The sequence below is a fragment of the Lissotriton vulgaris genome, chromosome 5, assembly GCF_964263255.1.
Source record: "Lissotriton vulgaris chromosome 5, aLisVul1.2, whole genome shotgun sequence".
Taxonomy (NCBI): Eukaryota; Metazoa; Chordata; class Amphibia; order Caudata; family Salamandridae; genus Lissotriton; species Lissotriton vulgaris.
In genome coordinates, this window is record NC_141693.1 from 98,769,057 (window position 1) to 98,794,620 (window position 25,564).

A 25,564-nucleotide genomic window follows, 5' to 3' on the forward strand; every position below is an offset into this window, starting at 1 on the left:
GTAATCGGCCATTACCACCAGTGGTAAGTACTGGAACAAAAAAAACAGCACTGGGGGGTGGGTGATGGTTTTCTGCCTTTCAACTGCAACAAAATACTTTAATGGGTACAAATTTACAGCTGATGCTAAAAAATATTGGCAACCATACATCAAACCTTGGATTGAAGGATTGAAGGAACAATTTCAGGAAACGTCAAATATCGCTGCTTTACTATTCCCTGAGTGAATGGTGACTGTCTCCAACCTATCATTCAGGTACTGGTGGCTGGCGCGAACACTATCTAAGGTCAACCCAGACGAGATCTTATTTTTGGTTGCAAATAGACCGATCTGGTGTTATTTCAAGTAGTGTGATATTAGTGACTGTGCATTTACCACGGTAGGAATCTGCAGAGCTTTTTGTTGGTGAGCAGTAGTAAGCAGTATGTTACTACCAGTTGGATTTACAATTTACAGCAGGAGGTAAGGTTTCTACTCTTTCTGGATTTAATCCCATGGCTGTAGACCATCTTCAGCAGTGTAAAGTAAGACTTCTGCCAATAATTAATGAATGAAGGAGTTTATCAGGTGCCCGGCTACTCCAACAGTGTCCTGATGCAAAATTAGGCCTTGTTGCAGTTGCTATGACCAACTTATGCCATAGCAAACAGATGCGTCCCGAGGGCTTTCCTAAAAGGCATTTCTTGGGAGAAGTTCTTCAAGGCAAGAGGCAGCGCCTTCCATACCCTGCAAGCCCTCACCAAAGAGGCACGTCCACTGCATCTACTGAACTGAAAGCGCGCCACGCCAACGTGGAGCGCAGAAGAGGGCCTCATATCCGAGAGGTATGGCAATGATGAATCCTATTGATGAGATATTAAGGGCCAAGTTTATAGAAGGCCCATTGCACAAACCCACAGCTTTAAAAATGATCTTTTTCTTAATTGGTCAATGTAAATTGTAAAGGTGTCTAGTGAACGAGTCCAGTCTGTAAATGCCCATAGTCAGAAAATCTGCCGTATTTGGTAATGTTTGCAAAATTTTTACCCATTTGTCCAGGGTTCCCAGGTAAAGTATATTCCGTGCTCCAGTCTGGCTGTAACTAAGGCAAGGACATCTGTCTTCAAGGTATATAAAGGGAGAAGATCGATACATTTTCTGATTGACTTCAATACAGCAAAGTATGCCCCAGATACAGAGAGGACCTGGGAATGAAAATATAGTTTGTTGTCAATCCTGATCCTGAGATTCCTGGCTCTTGGGGCAGGAGGAAAGGGGCGGGAGGGGGGGGGGGGGGCAGGGGGGCCGGCAGGGGGAGGGGGGGGGGGGGGTAGGGGGAGGGGGGGGCGATGGGAGGGGGGGGGGGGGACTTCTTCGGCCAACCATTATACACCCACTGTTCGTTCGCAGGCCGAAGAGATGAATCCCAGTTTTGTCCAAATTGACTGTAAATAACTCTATTGCAGCAAGATCAGTGTATTTGATCGGCATTCGGAAGGGTGGAGTCTATGTCAGTTGTTCATGCGTATGATTGGGTTGATATTCATGTTCTTGGGCAACAGCTGAGTAGCAAGAGAGCAATAAACATTAGTGGCTCTTGGAATTATACTAATACTTGATATTTCAGATATACAATCGTATTATATTTTATGTATTTAGATTTCAGGCACAAAGAGATTAAGAGCCTGATTTGGAGTTTGGCGGTCTTCCTGCCATGCCATCGCCCCGCAGGAAGCCGCCAAACCCATAGTTACGCTGCCCGCCGAATTACGAGTTGAATCCTGGTGGGCGGTGGGTGATGCAGCGATCCTACGGCAGCGCCTTTCTAAAGCTCAAAGGAGAACCTTAGAAAGACTTCAGCAGGAGCACCGCAGCATGTCCCTGCACTGGAAGAAATGTAGCACGTTGTGCATTTATTCCTGTTCAGGAACAGGGGGTGCAGAAATGCAGGGGGCACACCATGTGCTCCCCTGCATGCACCCCCATACAGAGGTGACAGGGGACCCTTCTAGGGCCCCTTTTGTTTCCTCACCACCACCCTTTTTATGGTGGGCTCACCGTCATGAAAAGGAATTAGTGAGGAAACTAGTAATATGCTTGGCGGTGCCGCAGCAGCACCGCCAGCACATTACTTCCTCAGACCGCTGCACCACTGCCATGTGATTAGGGATCCCCGGCGGTGGCGGCGGTCCAGTGGCGGTCCAACTGCCAAAGTCATGATATGGCGGGTGGACCACTAGTCTAGTGGCAGGGGCGGCTCCTCCGTTTGAGTAGAGAAGCGTCACCCCACTTAAGAATCCCCCCAAAGATGAAAAAAAAATGGTAATTAATTACCATTTTATTTTTGATTGCCTGTCCCAAGCTGAGCGTCAGGACGGGGGGTGGGGCCACTGCCGAGTGACAGAAACTGGTCACTCAGCAGGGAGGAGGGAGGATAAACATCTCTAACCCAGCTGTGTGCTGTCATATGACAGAGGGGTTAGGGAAAGCCAAATACTCAAGACCGCTGTGGAGCGCCAAGTGAAGCTGCTCCCACCAATCCTCGGGCTGCTCTTATTCTGGTGCGAACAGCCCTAGGATTGGCTGAGAGATTGATGCTTCCGGTTCCTGTGTTGAAAGAAGCGGTCCAGAGCAAGGACGTCACCAAGTACAGGTAAATTTTATTTTTTATATATATTTTTATACTTGCCTCCCCCCCCCCCATAGATGCCAGCCGTCGCTGTCTGGCGATCCATGGACCGCCACCGCAAATACATAGGTCCAAAGGACCGCCATAGCCGTAATCAAACCCTAAATGATTTTCCCCTAAACACAAGAATTTCTATCAAGTGTCAAATATTATTAGGTTCATGAGAGCTTTGTAATATAACTATTCTGTGCACAAAACGTTACATCCATGCGATACAGAACATACATATTTCACAAACAATGTGCTCCCTTGACATTGAAGGCTCCAAAGAACCATTTGCAGAGACTGCACTGGTTGCCAGTGCCACAACGGTTTATTTTTAAAATTCTTACACTGGCTCATAAAGCCATAAATGGACATGGTCCTGCATATTTGATGAAACGATTTAGTCGCTACTCTCCCAACAGACCCCTGCGTTCTGCCGCGCAACATCTGCTGCAGGTCCAATGGTTCAGGCGTTCCCGACTGGGAGGGCAGTCGATTGCGGTGAAGGCTGCCTCTGCCTGGAATGACCTTCCCTTATTCCTGCGAGCTACCCCGAACTTTGGTTCATTTAAAAAAGCGCTGAAAACACATCTGTTTAGGTTGGCTTTTTAGGTGTCTTCTTCATAGTTTCCTTTTTATTCTGTTTCTTCTTTTTCATCTTCGCGCCAGGATACTCCGGCAGTAATTGAGCGTGTAACAAAACAGCATAATAATAATAATAACATGGCCAAACATCGCCCAAACAATGTTGGCTTATCCTGGCCTCAATCTTTGGAATCAGACCACATCTGGTGGTTCATTCATGCCTGGCGCAATCTGCTAAACTGCTACTTACCATGAAGAAGAAATGGCCCCACAAATAGATTTGAGAGGCTTGTGTTTAGTCATATATGTATTTTAAATCCAAAAAGGATTAGTAAGTATTAATAAAAAAATACAAACCCCCAGAAAACCATAGGGTGTGCACAGAGCAATCCTAAGACTTTTTGGGACCCAGCCAAACATATTTCGGGGACCATGTTAGGAACAACTCTGAATTTCTTAAGCATTTTCAGATACTTAATGCTCCCTTGATGCCAGAACAATATTCAATTGTACTTTCGGACAGGGGGGCATGCAAGACAATCCGAACACACAATAATCTGGCAGGAATCCACCAGCCAGATGGTACCCAGAGAATGCTTAAGAAAGCTCTGTTGCAGCCATTTCTTTTTTAGCATAGATTTGTCTTGCAACATTATTTGACATATAATTCGTTGTTTAAGCAGCTTGTCCACCCTCTGTTGGAAAGACACGGTGAGGTGACTTAGGGAATGTTTAGTGGACTACAGCATGCTATTAAAGTATGATTTGTGTGCTTAGTATCTGAAAGGATAGCTTTACACACCGGATATTTGTATTCCATATGAATCCCCCTTTACAACTAGCATTCCTCGTGGCAACCGCGAAAATCAAAGCACTTATCCCAGTTTTTTTCCACAAATGCATCAGGTTAAATATGACACTTTGGTCCTTAATACTCGCCCCCAGACTTGTCCATCCTCTCTTCTGTTTAAGTGTAAACTTCACTAAGGAGACAGTAGCCTCCAACTCAGCTGAGACATGGATGGGTGTGGGAGGCAGGGAAAAGAATAGTGAAGTGAGAAAAAGAAGTACAAAGATTGATGGGGAGAGATAAGTGTGGTCGGGAGACAGAGAAGACATGATAACGTAGATGGAGTGAGGTGAGGTGAGGTAGTCAGAAAAAAGTCTCAGGGATGCAAAAAGAGCAAGGTAGAGCTAGAAAAATAGGTATGGTTTTAGAGTGATAAATAGAGGTAGAGGGAGCTAAAGATAGGGAAATTGAACTGTAGAGAGATCAGTGTGGTGGCCTGAAGGAAAGGGGAGAGAGAGTTGTACTGAGAAAAAGGTGAGGTGAACATAGATGAGGGTGAGAAAGTTGATATGTTTATTTATTTATTTATAACGTTTTATAAATGTGGACAGGGGAGCAGGAGGGAAACCAAGCTATAGAGATGGGTAGAGAGCAAAGCAGGTAAAGAGAAAGGCACAACTGAAGAACGGAGGAGAACTAGAGAGAGAGACATGAGACAGAACGTTTCCTTTTTTTATTTTATTTAAGTGTCACGAATGCATGAGAGCGTTATGGTTAAGGGAGGAAGGCTGGTCAAGCCCATTGAGCTTCTGTGAGGTGCATATGTGTTTATTGTTTAGTCCTCATTAGCACTGTCCTGATCTCTGTAACAGGGGGGCCCTTGGGTGGTGGGAGCCCTGGACAATTCTGTGCCTTGCTCAGGTCTTGAAACAGGTCTGGCTGTGCCTGTAGAGGAACCAATGTGGGTGTGGGGGGGTCGGTGATGATTGAACCAGACCAGGACATATTGAAGAAGGATTAATGCCTTACCGTGACCCGGAAGGGCGTGGTGGCGGCAGGTTCCATGGTGGGACTTTGGTCGGCGGTGCTACCAGGCATGCTGCGCCTGCGGCCAGTCTTCTCAGGGGGAGATTCTAGGAGTAAAAACATAAACAACAGTGAAATAAATGCCAAAAGTGAAATAAAAACCTAGGAAAACGCAATCATTTTGAATCGTACTGAGATGAACTGGGGATACTCTGGAATCAACAGGAGTTCACATGGCCACACCTTGTACAGAAAACATTACTATGACAGTATCTACTTTGCTTCTATGCAATTAAATTTGTTTTTCAATTTCTGACCCTAAAACCTACAGTGTGCGGTGTGTCTACTACCTGCATCTGTGTGTTTCCATCAAGACAAAGGACACAGCTAGTAATCAATGATTAGAACAAATTATGCTCTCTGTTTTTGCATTTCAGTCCACATGCTTACGTAATCAATACTTCTAGTTAATTGATTTGGGTATATGTAGAGCCACATGGTGACTTCTAGACACTAGGAGCCGGATTTCTCATCCACCATATTACACGTGCCATTGGCAAGTATGCACTTGTATTAAGGGTCTTACCTGGATCTGTTGTTCTCCGTGCCCAGGCTGTCCTCCTCCTTGCTGTCTCCTTGTCTTTAGCGGTGCAAAACCCCTACGCTGCAGGACTCGTGAGGACTGCTCATGCACGCACATGTGTGCATGCACAGTACTCCCAAGTCGTGCAGCGTAGGGGTTTTGCACTGCCGAGGACGAGGAGACAGAAGGAGGACAGGCGCGTTCTAAAGTCGACAACATCCTTTTTGGTTAATGTGTGATTGTCTGATTTAAGGATGTCCCAGTAGACAAAGATGTCTTGTTAAATCGAGCCTACTAGACAACACATGCCCTGTATGTTGCCATGTATATTGTGACTTACAAGACAAATAGGAGCTTGGAGCCGGTCTATTGCTTACTATTGGTAAGCTCGATTGTCACTCATTTGCTTGTGCTTTATTCATGTCCCAGCATGTCACTCTTGCATTTGTCCCTCCCAAGGAGCATTGCCTCTTTACCATCGCTTTTGATTGGTTAGCATGTCTTCTTTCAATGCTTGCTTTTCATGCACTCATTTTTTCTTTCATGTTAAGGTCTTCATGAGATTGCATGTATTTTCGAGCTATCTGCCTTGGGTACTTCTCGACGCCTGCCCTCCATTTTGCTCTCTGTCACCTGTGTGCTTCTACCGCCCCCTCCTTATTGCGCTCACTTATGTGCTAATGCCCATCGCTTCTCCATGCCCTCCATGTTGCTCCCCCCAATGATGCCCTCCCTCTTTCTCCCCGCTGTTGGTTCCCCCAACCCACACCTTCCATTTTCTTTCCCTGGACCCCCCCCCCCCCAAGTTACTTACACCCCTCTCCATCCTTCCCTGTGTTTCTTCCATGCCCTGTGTTACTTCCACATCCTCCTTTGCCCCCCCCCCCGAGTTGCTTCCATGTCTTGTGTTTTTCAATATCCCCCACACCCATTAGTTGTTTTTGCCCTCTATTCCACCCACTATTGCTTCTGCTCTCCCTGACCTGCTTTAAAAAAATGCTTTTGCTTGTTTTCTTTTCTGTTTAATTACAGATCCAACTTGGATTGGTAACTAAAAAGACTCGGATTGGTAAATAAAAAGAAAAAAAAACACCCGCAACATTTTGAAGGCTTCTGCATGTGTGGTGCGCATGCCTACAAAATATGGGGTCTCTAGAAAAACGATATGGTGTAAAGTAGTCAAAAGAACAATCAGGGGTTTCTTTAAAGTCTATTCTTCTTGGCTGAATACAAAGTGTGTACATACCCCTATAAACCAACAATTATTTTGATTTTATATGTTTGTATGTATGCACAAGCAGCGGTGGCCCGTGCAGGTAAGAGCAGTTGGGCCGGGTGGGTGGGGTGGGGATTTCGACAGACGGCGAGGGAAAATTAATTATTTATTTAATTTACCCTTGAGGTCATCAATCAAATCCCCTCCCGAATTCAGCCTCACAGCTCTTACCTGGACGGGCCGCAGCTCTTACACAAAAAGCAAATTTTCTTAACATAGGTGCTCCAGGAAACGGCACAGTGATCGTAAGTGATGTAAAACATGAACAACAGAGCAATAGTGCTGTTTACAAAAACAACAGCACTGTTGACTAAGTTATAGATCAAAGTTTCTAAACAAGACTCAAAATTCAAGTACAGTATGCGGACCCAATAAAGTTCTAATCAACAGGTACGTTTGTCAACGTTTGATTGGTAGCGACCTTTCAGGAAAAAAGTAGAGAGGAAAAACCTTTTGAGAAGAAAATCCCTCAACATCTGGACATGTTTTTCATTGTGGCAGCATTTTCCATTGCAACATAATTTCAAGCAGTGGACCGACACGGATATATGACAATATGTGCAGCTCCACTACTGATGACCTGTTACATCATATATGATCTTTGATATGGATTCACAACATGTCCCGGGACAGAAGAATTTTCTTCTTTAAAGGATTTTCCTCTGTACTTCATTACCTGAAAGGTCGCTACCAATCTTGTCCTGATGAAGACCCTGTGGAATGTTTATAAAGGTCAAAACGTCAATGTACTTACCAGTTGACTAGAAAACGTTACTGAAAGAAAATGTTATTGGAGCACCTATGCTAGGATCATTTGTTGTCTTGTGTAAACAAACATACCAATTTATGAAATAATCATTGTTGGCTTACAGGTATAAGTAGACACTTTTTATTCAGCCAGGAAGCATAGCCTTTAAAGTTTCTGAAGAGGGAACAATTGTTCTTTTAACTACAGAATGGCATGGGAGGCATGTCAAAGGCTTTTTTTTAGAACTGTATCCATGCTGCACACTATTGGGGATGCTGTACAACATGCCTAAAAACAATTGGTAAAGCCAATAGGTCCCAAAAAGGAAACCTATTGACTTTGCCAATGCTTTTCAGATCTTGAGTCCTAATGCGACTTAATGCACTGGACATTGCAGTTGTGCTGTGCAGCGTGGCTAAAAACAATTGGAAAACCCCAAAGGGGAGGTCGATTAGCTTTGCTAATGCTTGTTGGGCTTTGAGTCATAATGTAACTTCGTTCACTGGAAGTTGCGGTAAATGACTGAATGTCGCTGTGCATCTACGGAGCACAGCACAGTCTCCCATGAATGCAGAAGAGACTTGATACATAAATAGAGACATTAATGGGTGAAGCATCCTCCACTTAAGAAGCGGCTTCACTGGAGGGCCTGCTCACTAATAGGCACAACACATTTACATTAGTTAATTAACATCATGTCAATTCATCAGAAATGTGTTGCAGAAGCAGCGGTGTCAGAGGACACACTGAGCTCGGCAGTGAGAGGGTCCACTTGCCGTATAGGTCTGTTTAGCGGTTAATTTGTAAAAAAAATAAGTGACGGGCTCTCGTCAGGAGGCAGCTTGCACTAGCCCATTTCTTCTGTTAGCACTGCCTAAAACAGAACCAACTACTACCTTCAAAGTCGGGAGAGGATGTGGCTCAATGGTCAGAGCTGCCGACTTCGGAGAAAGAGATTCCATTCTTGGCGTCGGTTCAACATCCTGTGATTCTGAGCAAATCACTTACTCTCCCTGTAAATGAATGTGTCCTTAACTGCTGTTGATGATAAAGTGCCGGTGCTGAGCACCGGAAACCACCGGCTCAAATTAAGCACTGTTTCTGTTGCTCTCAAAACCAAGTGTTGCAACCACTGAATAAAGAGAACTTAAAAGTACTTTTGATCAGCTCAGCATATTCTTTCCTGAGCCAGATCAACAGGTGCGTGCAATCACAGACTACTTTCTTTATCCCAGGTGATAATTATCACAATCCATTGTGCCACCATGGGCCGTGTAATGGAAGCGCCCCAGGGGCGCAAAGGATGTTAGCACTTCCTTTGACTGCCCCAGGGCACTTTAGTTTTACAGAAGGGGCTGCAGATGCTTGTGTGGCCCCTTCTGTAATACAGATAGCGCTGGTGCACATAAAGTACCAGCACCATCACCAGAGGGTGTTTCCTTCTTTTCTTGGGGCGTGGCCCCATGCAAACGAGATAATCCCTTTGCCTCTGCTTCTTTGCTGTATTATAGATGCGGGCGCAGAGGCAAAGAAGCTGTCCCCCTGATGGTAGCCCTCTGGAGGGAAAAATGGGGTCCTATGGGCCCCCAGATATCCCCTTGCAGGCAGGTGCAGTCATTCACTGCACCCGCCTGCAGGGGGATCTCTCTCCCCTCTTAAATATGCATGCCGTTTTCAGCCTGCACAGTGACTGCTTCAAAGCTGCTCCATTTTTCACTTGAATGCACTGCCCTGGGGGTACCGCAAGTTCGCAGCAGCCCTATAAAGAAGGAACTGTCTTTTAGAAAATTGATGTAGCAGAGCCATTGTTCGTTTGCTGTAGCCATACCCAGGTTCTGTCAATTACTGGGTTACCCCATTGATATTAATGTTAAGCAGCCCTTGGGGAAGCACATTCAATGCAGTAGGGTGCACTGTACCGGTTTGCACAAGGCACACCTGTTTTGAGGTGTGCCATGATGCAAACACAGAAAGTGCACCCTATACGTATTAGGGCCCCAGGAGTTCTTATTTCTTCACGTGTGTTCCCTCTCCCACTCAATACGAGTGATTAGTGGTGAATAAATGTGCAGAGGGTGAAATCTCTACGAGTCAAGATAACTCAATCTTTAACCTCCTGACTGCCCCACTGATGCACATATACATCATAAACAGATGTCCCCAGTACATGCAAAGACTACGCATTTCATGGACAGGATCCACAAATATTAAGGGAAGGACACTGTGCAAGTTCTATGCAAACAGTGAGAAAAGTGCCTAGCACAGGTGTATGCAGGCATCATGGCAGCCACAGAGATTTATAAATGGTGACAGTGGATTTGTGAGTGTTTGCATTTGGAACAGGAATGTGTGTGTGTGTGTTTATCAGCATCTTGTGTTCCTGTGAAGTAAAATGTGTCATTTTCGGTGAATCAGAGCTCATTGTTGTCCCCATCATTTCCTTTAGGTGAAGATGGGATAACATCCATCTCACCTTCAAATGACCTTCGGAGTCTCCAAGATGGACACCTGTCAAAGCACAATTGGGCAGCAGGGAGATGGTGCACATAACACCACCCCTGGGTGACCCCCTGCTCGAAGGGAAGCTCCTGGCATGATTAATCTGACCTGGCTGCTCCCTACCAGACTGTGTGACAAGAGGCTTCTACCAGAACGGAATGGGCTGAGAAAACTTCATCTTTTGCAGCCACGGGCGCTTCCCTGACAAGGTACCACAGTGTTCTTATAGGTGCACACATAATTTTGTTGATGCTATTTTTTGTTAAATCATATTTGCTTAATACCATGAACACTTTGCATTTGAAAAGATAATGGCAAAATGAACAGAACCATGTTATCTTGGCACAGGCCAAAATTACCCACAATTAGGCCTCGATTACATCTGGAAATTCGGAATAGCCATATTTTTCTTATCCACATATAGTGAAAGGTCCACTGTTGCTTTGCAGTGAGAGGCTACTCTTGTAGAACTCGAGAGAAAGCCTTTCACTGCTTTCAGGGCTCGCTCGCTGCAGTTCTATTCATTCGTAAGGCTGCTACTGTTTATGTAAGAAATGTGCCCTGTTGTCTCAAGATGACATCAGGTGAAAGTGGAGTTCATCATTATTATTCATCCAGGGAGATAGTGCTAGGATGTGTTATAAATGCTGTATTCTAATTAGTTTCCTTGTGCTGACTGTGCAATTTCCATAGGTTTCCATTATGAATCCGTCTATAAAGCCGACGTTTTTAAGGCTGTGTGTGCCCTTTCTCTGAGCCTCTAGGGATGCTGTCACATTTCTCATCGATCTGCTGCATATTCTGGGCTCAGAGTATTTTCCAGATTTTTCTTATGATGCTAATTCTCTGTGACTGATTTATTATGCTTTTGAGATTAATTATATTTTTGCCTTCTGTATTTCACTTTAATATTCTCACCACAACCCCTCATGGTTTCTAACGCTTCTTGCTCTTGAGCCTTTTTGAGTCCCATGCTTACTGTCTGATTGCGATTCCAAAGGCTGTTTTTAATTCTTATCTTAGGGACACATTTCATCATCTTTTCTTGAGGGAAACACCATCCTGACCCTGCTTAGGCACTTCATCTCTCTGATGTCAGATCACCTGAGACAGTGTCAACACATTGCTGCTTTAGAGAAATAATGCTCATGAGGGTTGTGCCAGGCCCTGGAATATTAAAATTTGTTTTCAAAAGAGCTTGAATGCCTACTTCTTTAGATGTTTTAGTGTGGTAGCATGTTTACACCACGAGGGAGCAGTGTGCTGGAGTGGTGTTTCAAGGAGAGGACACAAGAGACCTTTGAGGTAAAACTGCTTCATCATATGTAAAATTTCCCACTTGATGCTGCCAATGTATTCATATGGAGACATTTTGTAGCGCCTTCTGCTATAAATGAAGGGGCATTGGTATTTTAGCCAACCTGATTGGTTGAAGTAGCAAGGGACGCAGGTGAAAGAAACTTAAAATACTTGACGCGTATAGGCAGTGTTTGCCCAACACATTTTAAGAAACCTCTCTGAGAATGATAGGGACTGGAGTTTAGAAGTTGTCACTCCAATATCCAAGCCTGGGTTACTGCTCCCTCACAACTCACTGACCACCCCCACCTTTGTTGTCATTGGAGCTTTGCTTCCAGTCCAGGGTGCACCTGGCCTGGCAGTTCGTGCTGGACTGTTCCCATTGGATGCAGGGTCAAGGCTGATTTGCATATGGCTGGGTCCAAACTGGAATGAAATGGTGAGCAAAAAACAATGGATTTCGGCCCAGATCTCTGTACTAGGGTGCATGAATGACATTGTTCGGCATTCTGTCCATCAATTGTTCTTTTTGCATTTGTTACCCCGTCTTTGGAGCTGAACCATGTACTGAGAGCCTTGAAGCACACGCCTCTGCTGTTCAATGACAAACCACCTCACCCACATCCCCATTGTCACGAGCTGCTTCAGTCACTCATCCTCTCTCACCTCCTTCCACCAGCTAATCCGCTGTTTCACTCTTCTCCCTCATTTACTCGTTCAGTTTCACCCACTGTGACTCAGCTTCTCACTCATTCTGGCATCATCTCCCTCAGTTTGTTACTTCAACTCACAATTTTTTTCTATTTTCTATTCCACTCGCTCTTCCGCTTTTTTTCTCCCTTACAACTACTCTCACTCAAACGTTCACTATGTCATGTAAATGCTGTACACTCACACTTCATGTATTGTCTTTCTTTCAGGCAAGTACCATCAGTAAGATACTTCATCATTCATTTAACCATTCACTCTAGCAGTCAGCTATGCTCTCATTCATTATTTCATTGGCACCAGTGGTGGCATAAGAAATATGGGGGCATATTATCAAGCCTGTGCGCTAAAATTATCGCCGCTTTATCGGCCGAAAACTGCCGATAAAGCGGCGATAATGGGCTTGATAATATGCTCTGTGGAATTCCAATCGAAGCCCATGTTAGATGTCTTCACATCTAACATGTGCTTCGATTGGAATTCCATAGAGCATATTATCAAGCCCATTATCGCCGCTTTATCGGCCGTTTTCGGCCGATAAAGCGGCGATAATTTTAGCGCACAGGCTTGATAATATGCCCCATAATTACTCCGGGATCCCGTAAATTGGGGAGTGTAGCAGCAGAAAGTCCAGGCTCACGAGAGACGATGGGAATTGAGGGAAAAAATATATTTTTTTAACGTACCTTTTGCTTCGCTAACGCTGATGGGTGCCTTGTTGCTTGATACGCGGCAGTCTCTGGGAAGGCACAGGCTCCTCACTCAATCCAGACGCTGCTCTTATGCTATGAGAACAGCACCAGGATTGGTCTGAATGGCCCGCTCAGACACGGCCTGGGAGCCTGCAGCTTTTCTCCAACCCAACTGTGTACACAGCTGGGTTGGAGTAACAGAAGTGCGCATGTCTGCTTGGTCGGCCTGAGGCGGACGGACAAACTTACATATGCATTTCTAAGTGCCCACCACTCCTGTCTGGTAGGGCCCGGCCGGCCCTGCACGCACGAACGTCAGCCAGAGCCCCTCACAGAAAAAAAATGATTTTTTAATATAATTTTTTTTCTGCAACTGACTCTGGCCAGTGGGACGACGCTCCTCCGCCATTATGGAAGAGCCGCCCTTGTACGTGTGTACTCTACTGTGCTCTTATGCCATATATTGGGAAGAGATGTAATTGCTCATACCGATAGATACATCTGACATTCTTATGGTGCACTCATATCTCTTTTGGGGGAAAGGGGTGGGGTGGTGAACAAAGTCGAAAACCTGCCTCCAAATCATAGTTTCTCTTAAGTACTAGTATAGCGATAAGTTGTGGCCTTTGTTTCCCTTCATGGCATAGGCATCTAGGTGTTCGGCTCCAGACAGCTCTCATGATGCATGAGACTCCAACAAAAGGAGGGCTGATGGCTCTTTTATTTAGGCCTGTGTGTTGGGCCGTGCTGGAGCTGAAAAGAATAGCCCACCCTCACCACCTGCTGATTGGTGCGCTGCAGAAGAGACATACTTGTGGCCATTGCTGAATAAATCCTGGTGTCGGATCATCTGCTGGGTTCGGTGAATTCTTCACTTCATGCCCTCCTTTCAATACACCCTGTTACTCTCACGCACACAGCTGACCCTCTTAACTCACACCAGTGGCGTAACGAAACGTGAGGGTCCCTCCTGCAAAGTCAATGGAGGGCCCCCTTCCAGACTTACTCAGGAGCTCTCAGGACAGAACACTGCGCTGAGGGGGGCCCTGGAGCTCGGGGGCCCTCCCGCATTGCAGGGGCTACAGGGGCCTTTATTACCCCACTGCCTCACACACTCTTTAACTAACATCTCTGGCAGCAAGGGTGCACGGATTTTCAGCACCCAAGCAAAATGCAATTTTGTAAACACACAGCAAAGTACCATCACCTGGATTTTTTTTAGTAACTTCCCACACCGGTTGGAGAAGCTGTGGCTTTTTCTTTCTACGCTTTTTCAGTCACTCGTTTTTATCATCTTTATTATCACAGCTATCGATATATGGTCAAGTGCAAGAAAATATGTGTTCTATTTATCTGAGAACGCCACATGAATTTCCAAACTTTTTCCTCTAAGGGTTACGTTTTGGAAATATGTTCCTGGAGCAAGAGCAGATTTGACCTATGAGCCACACCCATAGTACATTATTTTACCACAACTATGTTGCAGTGCTTTCGGCTTGATCTAGGGTTCCATTAATTTTTGTGAGTGAAAAAAAATGTTGGCCAAATATGAGCTGTGTCTCAGCTGATTTTGCCCTCAAGGTGAAATTCAGAGCTTTGACAAGATTGAAGTGCTCCTTAAAATAAAATAAAATAAAATTAAAAAAAACTATCAGCTCTCGCAGTACTGCACAAAGATAAAAGCTTACCTGATGAGCCCAAAATATTAGATAGCATTAGCCAATCGTAACTTTTTACCCAAAAACAAGTTGCACTCTGGGAATTGTAGTCTTGCCTTTAACGCAGTACATTTAGGCCCCCATTAGGATGGCGGGCGGACTTTGCCCGACCGCCATCCTCACGGTGAAAGGGACCGCCCGCGATAAGGGCGGGGGTCCCATGGGGGAAATTAGGATACACCCGCCACAGTGGCAGGCGCATCCTGTATTTTTAACTTCGCGGCGGGCGGTGCTGAAAGCACCGCCCGCCGCAATGGTAAAAATACATGTTGTGCATTTCAAAGCACAACATAACAGGCAACGCGCGGTGCCTGCCACGTTGTTCTTTGAAATGCAGGGGTGTACCATAGGTACCCCCCATGTGCACCTCCCACCCCCTGGAGTCCCTGAGGGCCCGAAACGGGCCCCCGCAGGTAGACTCCGCATGCCATGCCCGCCACGGAAAGGCATTGGAAAATGCCCACTGTAATATGGCTGGCGGTGTCTGATAGACACCGCCACCATAGAGAACCCTTTTCCGTCCCGGTCGCAAGGCGACCGGGGCGGAAAAGCGGCAGACGGTCTTTCCGTCCACCGCGGACCCCCAGACATCATAAAATGGCGGGGGGTCATTCCGGCATGGATGGCGGGCGGATCGACCCCGCCAGGCCGGCGGTGGCTACCGCCGGCCTGCCGGGGGTGATCTGCCCGCCATCCCATGGACCCCTTAGACTCAAAGATCGTAGCATGCAAAACATAATTGTGATTGTAAATTGTATTTGTATAGGGCTTACTACCCCTGATGAGTGTAGTCAGAAATCAAAATTAGAGGTTTAGAGTTAGTAGGTTAGAAATAGGCGTTTTTTTCCTCTGAACATTAGTTGTGTTAGTTTGAGCTCTTGTGTATATAGTGAAGGTTAGAGTATGGATAGAAAGATGGGAATTGATTTGAAAGGGGGAAACAGAAAGTTCTTTTTGTAAGTAGTGGTCGTGTGTGTCTGTAAACTGGTGACAATTCAAACCTGCCAGTTGCCACCACGTTAGCTGTGAAACTTGCAGTCAGCCTCGTCCATTTAACCGCCAGTATGTTGCATTTCACTTTTAATGTTGGAAGTTGGGGTTCATACCCACAGCATAGGAAGCACCTTTCATTAAAGGAAGGATGGGTAGAGGGTGTCACGTGACATGCATCCACTGGGCAGCTGTGAAGCCAGACTCCTCCAAACCTTAATTCATCACCCCTGACAAGACTTGGTTTCACAACACTGGTTGCATCTAACTTGTTAGCCAGCACGCAGAGCAATTCATTACAGTTGACGCCAAACCTCTTCCACTCAATTCAAGCCATTAATAACTATAAATTACCAAATCAAAGTCCCTGATAGATCTATTCGTTCCAGCCGCAGTCAGTGACGGATGGCGCTGCATTAGCACCGATCGCGCTGTTTAGTTGTTAATTTAATGAAGGCGGCGCTGTCGTCAGTCGTTTAGACAAGATGTGTTTATCAGGAGCAGCAGAGTGAGGGGTGATTAATATGTAGCACTTCTCAAGATGACGTAACCTCGAGAGGCGTCCATCCCACCTCCTCAAGCCTCTATGATGTACAAATAATCTATCACATTTTACATATTTATTTATTAATTTTGCACAGGGCTCAAGCTAGCGCTTGCTGAAAAATGGCATATAAATCGCGTTTTTTGTTCTTTTTTATATTTGTATTTAAGGTCACCTTTTTGTTTTAGCTATCATGGTACGTGTGTAATTTGAAGCGAATCCGATGAAATGAACCAAAACTACAACTCCCAGAATGCACCAGGTTGTTACAAGGCAGCGTAGGACTGGGAAATGGTGTCCCTGAAGATATGGAGTCTTCTGGTAATATTATTTGTATTTTCTAAAGCACGGTCTTCTCTTTTGTCTATCAATGATAGGTCAATTTTGTCAAAGGCTTACAAACGTTTGAGATATCACATAACTTTGGAGGGAAAATTGACCACAGAATTTTGACGAGGCCTGACAGAGCATAAGAATGAGGGTAGAAGAACACAGAATGACAATATGGTACAACAATCACACAAGGTATCCCAAAAAGAGTCAGGAGATTAGCCAGTTCTGCAGTGCTAACAACAGTACCATGCAGTCAATGCTAGGCAAGAAAATGTTCCAGCCCCATGGAGGTGGTGAAATACAGCCACAATTGGGATGCCGAGGGACTCTCAGACTTTTGGGAGAGAGCCCAGCTGCACTACTCACTTGGAATACAAAAGTTGCAATTCAGCCAGTGCTTAATTTGAGCCAGTGGTTTCAGGTGCTCGGCACCGGCTCTTCATTGTCAACACCAGCGCCTGTGACAGTCTGCCACAAGGCAGTGCTGTCTGGCTAATTTAGAGAAGACTACAAAAAGAGTTAGTTATTAATTCAATACACATTACAAATGACTATTAATTGCTGCCCAAGCCATTCCAATAGCTTTGGGGACCTGAAATAGTCCGAATTGTTTCACTTGTAGGAGAGTGATGGTTAGGAGTTATGTCGTTACTATCATTGCAGCATGGCAGGGGCAATGTTTGCTGAAAATTGCAGTGGCCTCCCGACGAGAGCCCTGGCACTTATTTGTTTACAAATTAAGCAATGAATTTAGGCAGAAGGAACTTATTAACCCGTTTACCACTGCAATTCCGCGGTGCGAGGTGTTCCATTGAGTGGGCGGGGCCACGTCTGCCAACGGACGTGCTCAGCACTACCGAGGTAGTGCTCGAGACAGCTGTTGACCGACGGGCGCACTTAAAGGGTTAAATAAGAGATTATAGTAGCAGAGTGTTGTGCATAGTGTTGATTCAGAACCCGGTGGCACTCACCACGATAGGGCAACATGAGCTCAAGCCCCAGCATCCATTAAAACCAAGAAGATGCATTCTTCCACGAAATAGTTAAACCACTTCCTGATTGGCACAGAGGCGGCTGTCACAGAGCTTAATCTAGTCAGAAGTCTCTAGTCAAGGGCCTGGACCACAACCAAAGTGTCATTAGTTATCCCAGGGTGTGCAATACCCCAACACCATTCCAATTCCCTCACTGTCCAGGGATTTTTGAAGCTGAGCAAAAGTCAACGATTCTGGAGTTTTTGCAGGAAACTTAGAATGACAACTGAACTGCAGCTTGAGGAGTGTAATAGCACATTAAATCTTTTCCCCACTGCCTATGGATCTTAGCAATCGTGGATGACCGGTATCATAAAGCCTAGCTCATTAGTAAGTGACTTCTTTCCTGTCCAATAGTTCCATGGACATCCCTTATGGTGCCCACAGGGCTCAGCCCTATCCCCTGTCGTCTTCATTGCTTGCAGGGCACCCCTGAAGGATAGTTTTCACAGTAGCAAAATAGTGCATCACATGAATGTTAGCAAAACCTGGATAGAGCACGTTATCACAAATCCCGGTGATTATGGTATTCGGACAAAACAGAGTAAAAAATATCAAGATGCAGAAATATTGAGTTTTTAATTTCGTGATCTAAAAATATTGTAAAGCAGGAATGTAGCTGATAAGAATATTGATTTACTAAGGTACGTACTATTGAAGTAAAAAATTCCTATAGTGTTAATATTGTTTACAAAACTATCTATCTTGTTAATATTGAAGGTAAAAATATCGATGTTGTTAATACATTTACAAAAATATTAATATTGTTTTTAAGTTATCTATGTATTTTAGTATATGTTTTAATTGTATTCATAATAAATTGTTTGTATAATTATTGTGAGTATTTTAATATAGTTTGTCAATTTTTAGTTGTGTTTATATTTGATTTAATTGTTTGTTGTAATTTTTTGTGTCATAGCAGGTTGCAGGGTTTGTAGGGGTACAGTGTGGGAAGTAAATTAGTTATAATAAATTAATTGCTTTTTTTTTTTTTTTTTTTTTAAACCTTTATTTTGTTAAATGCACAATACACAGCGTCTGCCTACAACCCCTCGGGGCCGGCCGCTATGACATATTAGAAAGGGATAAAAGAAAAACCAATAGGGCAGAACGCCGTTAAAGCAGTCTCTGAGTAAAAAGTTACGTGTAGAACATAGAACAATAATGTCAGGATAGGAAAAGGTTTAATTTTATGGTTTTGTCGAGTACAATGTAGAAAACTACGAAAAGAGTCGAAGCTGATAACTGACCAGGATAGACATCATCGTTTACGGAGCACCCGGAAGGAGGCGTTATAGAGGAAGGCATTTGTAAGGAAACAGGTGGCCACCATCAAGGAACTAAGAGCAAACGCTATGCCACAGAATGATTCAACACAATAAACTCCCTACTAACACTGAACCCCGACCCCAAAGAAACAAAGAAACATAGAAGAGATAGAAACCGAAGAAGCGGAGAGAAAGAAAGAGAAAGAGGGCCATAGAGACAAAGGAAAGACATAGAACACATCCCATCCCCCCACCCTGCATACCAACGGAAGGCCACGGCCCACCCCCCCCCAATAGGCATGCCTGTCGCCCCAGAAAGAACCCCAAGTGGGAAAGAGAGTATGGAGAGTGGGAAAGAACATCCCAGTCTCCGACTCTCAGAGAAAGCAGGAGGAGGAATTTAACATACTCCCGGTCACCACCAGCCCCGTAAGCATCCCCCACCCTAAGTATCATCAGCACAACTGAAGTAGCAAGCAAAGCCGCAGGTGGGGAAAGTCAGTTCCAAATGTGCGAATAAATCAGATAAAGAGCAGTCCCATCCTAGTCCCCGCCCGCCAATACGTACAGCACACTAAAGGAAATCGCCTAGCCCTGGCCCGATCTTAGGTGGACCCACATATCCACCCCCGCAATCTACAATAGCGGATTACACGCATGCAGCACATCTAATACATCGACAAGTATTCTAGTCCGGGTCATGCCAGGCGGTCAGGCAGGATCATCAAGGGAGGCAACATCAGCCCTGGCCTGAACGCTGAAACCCCTCCAAGCATGGCCACCGCTGGGAGTGTACTTCAGGCAGAACAAAGGAGCAAGATGGCCGCTCCCGGCATAGATGAAGCAGAGGAAGAGGAAGCGAAAGTTCCCAATCACCAACCATCACCACGTCTAAAGTGACCAGCACATTTTCCCCCACAGAACGGCACACACTCCGGCGATGTTGAGGAATCCGTGGCAACACTTGCAGAGGCAGAGTCTCAGCTTTTAGAGTGGAAGGGAACTTCGTAACTGCAGCTTTGTCATTAAAAGAACACTCGACACTGTAGCCAGGGACAGGACTGTGGAATTTTAATTTGCGATCTGAACATCATCTGCGCCAGCTTGTCACCTATGTACTACGTGCACGGCAGCCATTCTGGGTCGCCTATGTACTACGTGCACGGCAGCCATTTTAGATATCCTGGTCTCCCTGTCCACGATCGATCGCCAGCGCGCCCCTCTGACCCAGCAAGCATCCTCCGCGCACCCTGGCTCCCCCTCCCTCCTCCTTATGAGCATGACCCTTCTGCATGACCCTGTCCTTGGGAGTCACGCCAGCGCCTGACCAACACCTCCTCTCCTCCCATGAATGCCCCTCTGTTGATAAACCTCCCCTCTGCACTGGATTGTCCATGCAGCATGAATACCACTCCATTGATGGCCCCACACCTCGTGTCCGACTGTCCACACAGGTCCGAGGCCATTGCCTAAGCCGGGAGATATCATTTACTGCCCTTTATTGTATGAGGTCGCCCTCCTTCAAAGGACCCTCTATTGATCCAGGCCTCCCCACCCCCTGTGATATGATCAGGCGCCCACATCCTAAGACTCGACGGAACACTCAGCTGCGTGATGACCCCCTCCTCTTATCAGCAGGTTGAGGACCTCTATTGTGAAGGTATATGGGGGTGGGATTAACACGAGGATTACAGGGATGTCTTTTCCTTGCTTCACAAAGTTCTGATTGTAATAAAGGAAGGTCACATGCCATAAACCAGTGTATAAGAGGCCAGGCCTCCGAGAGGCTGTTAGAGCACCTCGAGACGATACCTTGTTGTCTGATCTGATGTGTTCTGCTCCGTCGGAATAAAACTTCTGTTTCCTGCCTTCTGGTCTCCGGCGCCTGCCTCATTGCTTGGTAAAACTTGAATGGTACAAGGGCGGTTAGCGCCGGGCAAATCCTGAGAAAGGTCCTAGCCCTACCTTTTTCCACAATTGGCGTCCCAAAGCGTGGGGCCCATCAGCGACACGTGGATCCAGTGGGAGAGGTCCCGATGACAGAGTGAACGACTGCAACGATCGGGAAGAGCTCATGTCCGATAGACCCTCGTCTGACAGCCGATCATCCGACCTTCACTAGTTCTGAACAGACCTCTCTCGAGTGATCTACGGTCCTGACTGGGAACCATCAGGAGTGCCGCGAACATCACGAAGGAGAGAGGACGATCGGGCGCTGGATCCAGAGGACAGGAAACCGTCCATGCGGTCCGGGTAAGGTCGTGTAAACACGACGAATTGAGGAAAATTGTTTTTGTTTGGATAATACTAGTATTACGCTTTGTTGAAACCTCTGGAGATTCGCTGTCTGCAAACGGAGAAAAACAACAGGCTCTCTCTTTGCAAACAGTGAAGGATAGGTAACGCAGACTTTTGTCCCCGTTGTAATCCGTCGTGCCTATTTTCCTCCCCCACTGTTTCCCGAACTGTCGTCCAGACAATAATCCACGGAGATTCTTTGTCTGCAAACAGGGAAGAACAAGGTCTCTCTTTGCAGGTAGAGAAAGAGGGGGTAACGATAACTTTTCGTGCCCACTTATTCTCCCCACTGAATTGTTTTGATTGACCGATTGTTCGGTATTGGTTCGTTTGAGGTATTCACTGCCGGCAAACAACGGAGAATAGAAATATTCTGTCTAGTCTTTGCCCGCCGTGATAAGATAGGTAGTGCAGACTTTTTGTCCCCGGTGTAAACCGTCATGCCTATCTTCTCCCCACTGGTTGGTAGCCTGTTTAGCCCGGACCGCTTATTAGAGATGAACCATCCAGCTCCACTGGAGGGCACCCCTAATAAGGACATGTTCACTAAGTATGGACTAGTCGCTATAGCTTACACTAGACTATGGCATAAATATACGAAAAAGAACCCTGAAAGTCAGTGGCCACTGATAGGTTCCTTTAGTGAAAATAAAATAAAAACATTAGAAATAGCGCTCCAGAAGAATAAGACCACGCCCACTATGCTCGACAGTATCGGCATGTGGCGCAAGGAAACGGAACAACGAAAGAAAAAAGAAGAAGCAAAAATAGGGAAAGAATTACGAAAGGCAGCCCACCTAGCCGCAAAGCAACTAGAAGAAGAAATAAAAGAAAGAAAAGAAGCTACACAAAACCAAGAATCAGGGTCAACAGGCCAATGTCCTGTTAGGACCCCCTCTGCGCTCTACCCTGAACTACCCTCCAAACAACGGGCAAACGATGAGTTACTGCTAGGTCCCCCAATCATCTACATGCCCCCTCCATATGCTCCCAGCCAACAAAACCTGCAAGCCCCGAGTGTGAGTGAAAGTGACCCTAGTGCTAGTGCCCCGGCCTTCACGGCCTCCGCACCAGCCACATTAACAACTTCGTCAGACGACCCCGAGGCTAGCAAACAATCATCAGCCAGGCTAAGTAGGTTAAGCAAAGATGAGCAGGATGGGATCGACAAAATAGCAAAGACATTGGTAGAACGGGGGGAGAGCGAAGAATACACAATGAGCATATATAATTCACATGCCGACAGCCACAGACGGCATTTCATTTTGCGATTCAGCTACCACACCCTGAACGCATATGAAGATAGGTATCAGAGTAAGGGTCCCGCTAAACTAACAACACTATATAGGAAAGTTGATGTTGGAGATGGGACTGAACGTGAGGCGACGGAGCTCTTCATGCAAATGCTTGAGGTCTTCCGCCACCTCGCGGAACAGAAACCAGAAGCCAAGATTACGGTCCCTGAAACAACCTCGGCAGAAGTAGCCAATACTATGATGCCTATCAGAGAAGCGGCTCCTTACTGGATCCCGCCACGGGGCCAGGGAACGAGCGATGATATTAATAATGAAAATGCAAAGGGGAGGGTTGTGTACAATTGGGTTTACCAACCATGGGACCGACAAGACATCCTAACCTTTAAGCAAACCCTGCCCGACTTAAGAAAGAACCCGACGGCATTTTATACCGAATTAGGCACAGCCTTGGGTTCGACAATAATGACTTTAGCAGATATTGACTTGTTCTTTGGGTTATGCCTGCCAGCTGATGTGTGGAAGCAAATCCGGAAGGCTGACCACACGGATCTGTTTGGACATACCTGGGACCAACTCGGTAAACTAGATAGACAGCGAGAGCCGGGGAGTAAACCAGTGAAGGACATACTGGAACTCCCAGACAAACTGGTCCAGAAGTTAAAAACCCTGGTCCCGGAAAGAAAAGTAGACTGGTCGATAGTCACGGCCTGTCGACAGAAACCCCAGGAAGATGTGTCAGAATACTTCTCCCGATTTGAGACAGTGTTCTCCGACTACAGTGGCCAAGACATGACCACCGCAACCGGACAGCACCTGTTTGTGCAAAATTATGTAAAGGGACTAACACAAGAAGTCTCCCAAAAACTGCAGACGAGTGAGAGTAGTTGGGGGGCCTCCAAACCCGCAGCTATCCTTCAGATGGCTCAGTATTACGAGCACCAAAAGAATGAGAATGATAGGGCGTCCGAGAAAAAGAAGAAAGATTTAAATGAAAGGGTAATGATAGCCCAGATACAGGGTATAGCGCTAGGACGGGAACACCAAAGGGGGAACTACCAATCAACCACCCCCAGAGATCTACCTCCTAAAGATCACACCCCAACATCCCACACTGGACGGAGAGACATTAGCACTGACCAATGCGCCTTCTGCAAAGGGCTCGGCCACTGGAAATTCCAGTGTCCGGTTCTGCTAGAAATGAATAGAAATAGGGATTCCAGGGATGTGGCAGGTGGCCCGAGAAATAGAGTACAAGGACGAGGGAGCACCAACGACACCAGCAATGACAGATCAGGGAGACTGAACACGTTTGACCGTCCCCGACAGAACCAATATCAGCTGTCCGAAGGTGAACATGCCCCCGACTTTGCATAGGACTGCCAGGGGCAAGGGAGGGATCCAGTCGAGCTCTGTGTTGACCAGCAAGGTCCTTATGTCACCGCTAAGGTCTTGGGTACAGAGTCTCCATTCTTGGTAGACACTGGGGCGACACGTAGTGTGTTATCAAAACGACTGATTCCAAGGGCACCCTTGTCTGGCTCACACATAACGTCGATAGGTTTCGATGGGACGCCCTCCACTAACCCCCTGTCCGTACCTATTACCTTTGACCTAGAAAACAACACTACTGACGCGACATTTCTACTCTCCTCCAACTCCCCTGACGCCATTATGGGTATTGACTTACTGAAACATTTTCGAGCTACCATTAGGTGTTCCCCAGATGGAATACGAGTCATCCTGTACGACAACCCAGACATGCCCAGATCCCCTCCCCCACGACACATGTGCTCCATAACTGACGCTGACCTGTCCCTGCTTGACACCCTGCCTCCGTACCTGTGGGCCAAAAATGACTCTGATGTGGGGCGAATGATGATTGATCCTATTCACATAACTGTACGACAGGACGCTATGCTCCCGAAACTCCCGCAATATCGGATATCGCCAGAGGGTGAGAAGGCACTGGTAGCGATCATTCAGTCTCTGGTAGATGCAGGAGTGGTTGAAGAGGTGGTTAGCAACGTCTGCAACAGCCCAATCCTACCTATTGTTAAGAAGCAAGGTGAAGGAGATGAGAAAGCGTACCGCTTCATCATCGACTTGCGAGAGATTAACAAAGTGGTTGTACCCCAATATCCTGTGGTCTCTGATATCACCACCATTCTGACCCTCATCCCGTCCACTGCCACCACCTTCTCTGTTATCGACCTTAAAAACGCGTTTTTCTCTATCCCCATTCATCCAGACAGCCGTTATCTCTTCGGCTTCACCTTAAAATCCCGCTCGTACCGATTCTGTAGAGCTCCCCAGGGGTACACTGAAAGTCCCAGCATTTACAGCCAGGCCCTCAAAAGACAGCTGGATGCCTTCCAGCTACCAGAGGGAGTGGTGTTGATCCAATATGTCGATGATATCCTTTTGGCGGCCGACACCACCCCACTTGCAACGACAGCCACCGTTCAACTCCTACACTTTCTTGCAGAAAATGGCCATAAAGTCTCCAAAAAGAAGTTACAGTTCTGTCAGCCACAGGTGACTTACCTAGGCCATCTTCTGTCCAAAGAAGGGAGGAAACTTACACCAGACCGAATCCAAACCATCCTAGATACCCCCATCCCGAAAACACAAAAGCAGGTCCGCTCTTTGGTTGGCCTAACCTCTTTTTGCAGACAGTGGTTGCCTAATTACAGCCTCATTGTGAAACCATTACTTGCCCTACTGACCAAAGATGTCCCCTCCCCGCTTCCTTGGACCACTGAGTGTCAAGCCTCCTTTAAGGAATTACGGGATGCACTCTGTTCAGCGCCTGTCCTAGGAACTCCGGATTACTCCAAACCCTTCTCCCTCTTCACCCACGAAAGGGAGGGATGTGCATTGTCTGTCCTAACTCAATCAATTGGTCCTAAGCAGCGCCCTTGTGCCTACTTCTCCGCCACTCTTGATCCTGTAGCCAGAGCTTTGCCTGCCTGCCTTCGAGCAGTAGCCGCCGCTGCTGTCTCTATCCGTCAGAGCGAGGGAATTGTACTTTCCAACTCCCTCACAGTGCTAGTACCCCATGCAGTCGACACCCTCTTGAACCAGACCAAGACCCAACACCTGACTAGCGCACGACTGACAGGGTATGAGTTGACTCTGCTTGCACCCCACATCACACTAAAGAGATGCACGACTTTGAATCCTGCCACATTGTTACCCCTGCCTGAAAATGACCCCGACATTCCTCCCATCCACGACTGCGTGACCCTCACGGACGAACAAACT

At 46.3% G+C, this 25,564-nt stretch overlaps 1 protein-coding gene across 3 annotated transcripts in view; it reads right to left on the reverse strand.

The window, feature by feature from the left end:
• The window catches only part of DAB2IP (DAB2 interacting protein), a 1,377,413-nt gene that overhangs the window by 876,285 nt on the left and 475,564 nt on the right, over window positions 1-25,564 (reverse strand). For all 3 annotated transcript variants that reach the window (XM_086920966.1, XM_086920964.1, XM_086920965.1), the window contains exon 2: window positions 5,058-5,161. In XM_086920966.1, the coding sequence (XP_086777092.1) occupies window positions 5,058-5,126 (69 nt within the window). In that variant the 5' untranslated portion in view covers window positions 5,127-5,161. The remainder of the gene's footprint in view (window positions 1-5,057; window positions 5,162-25,564) is intronic.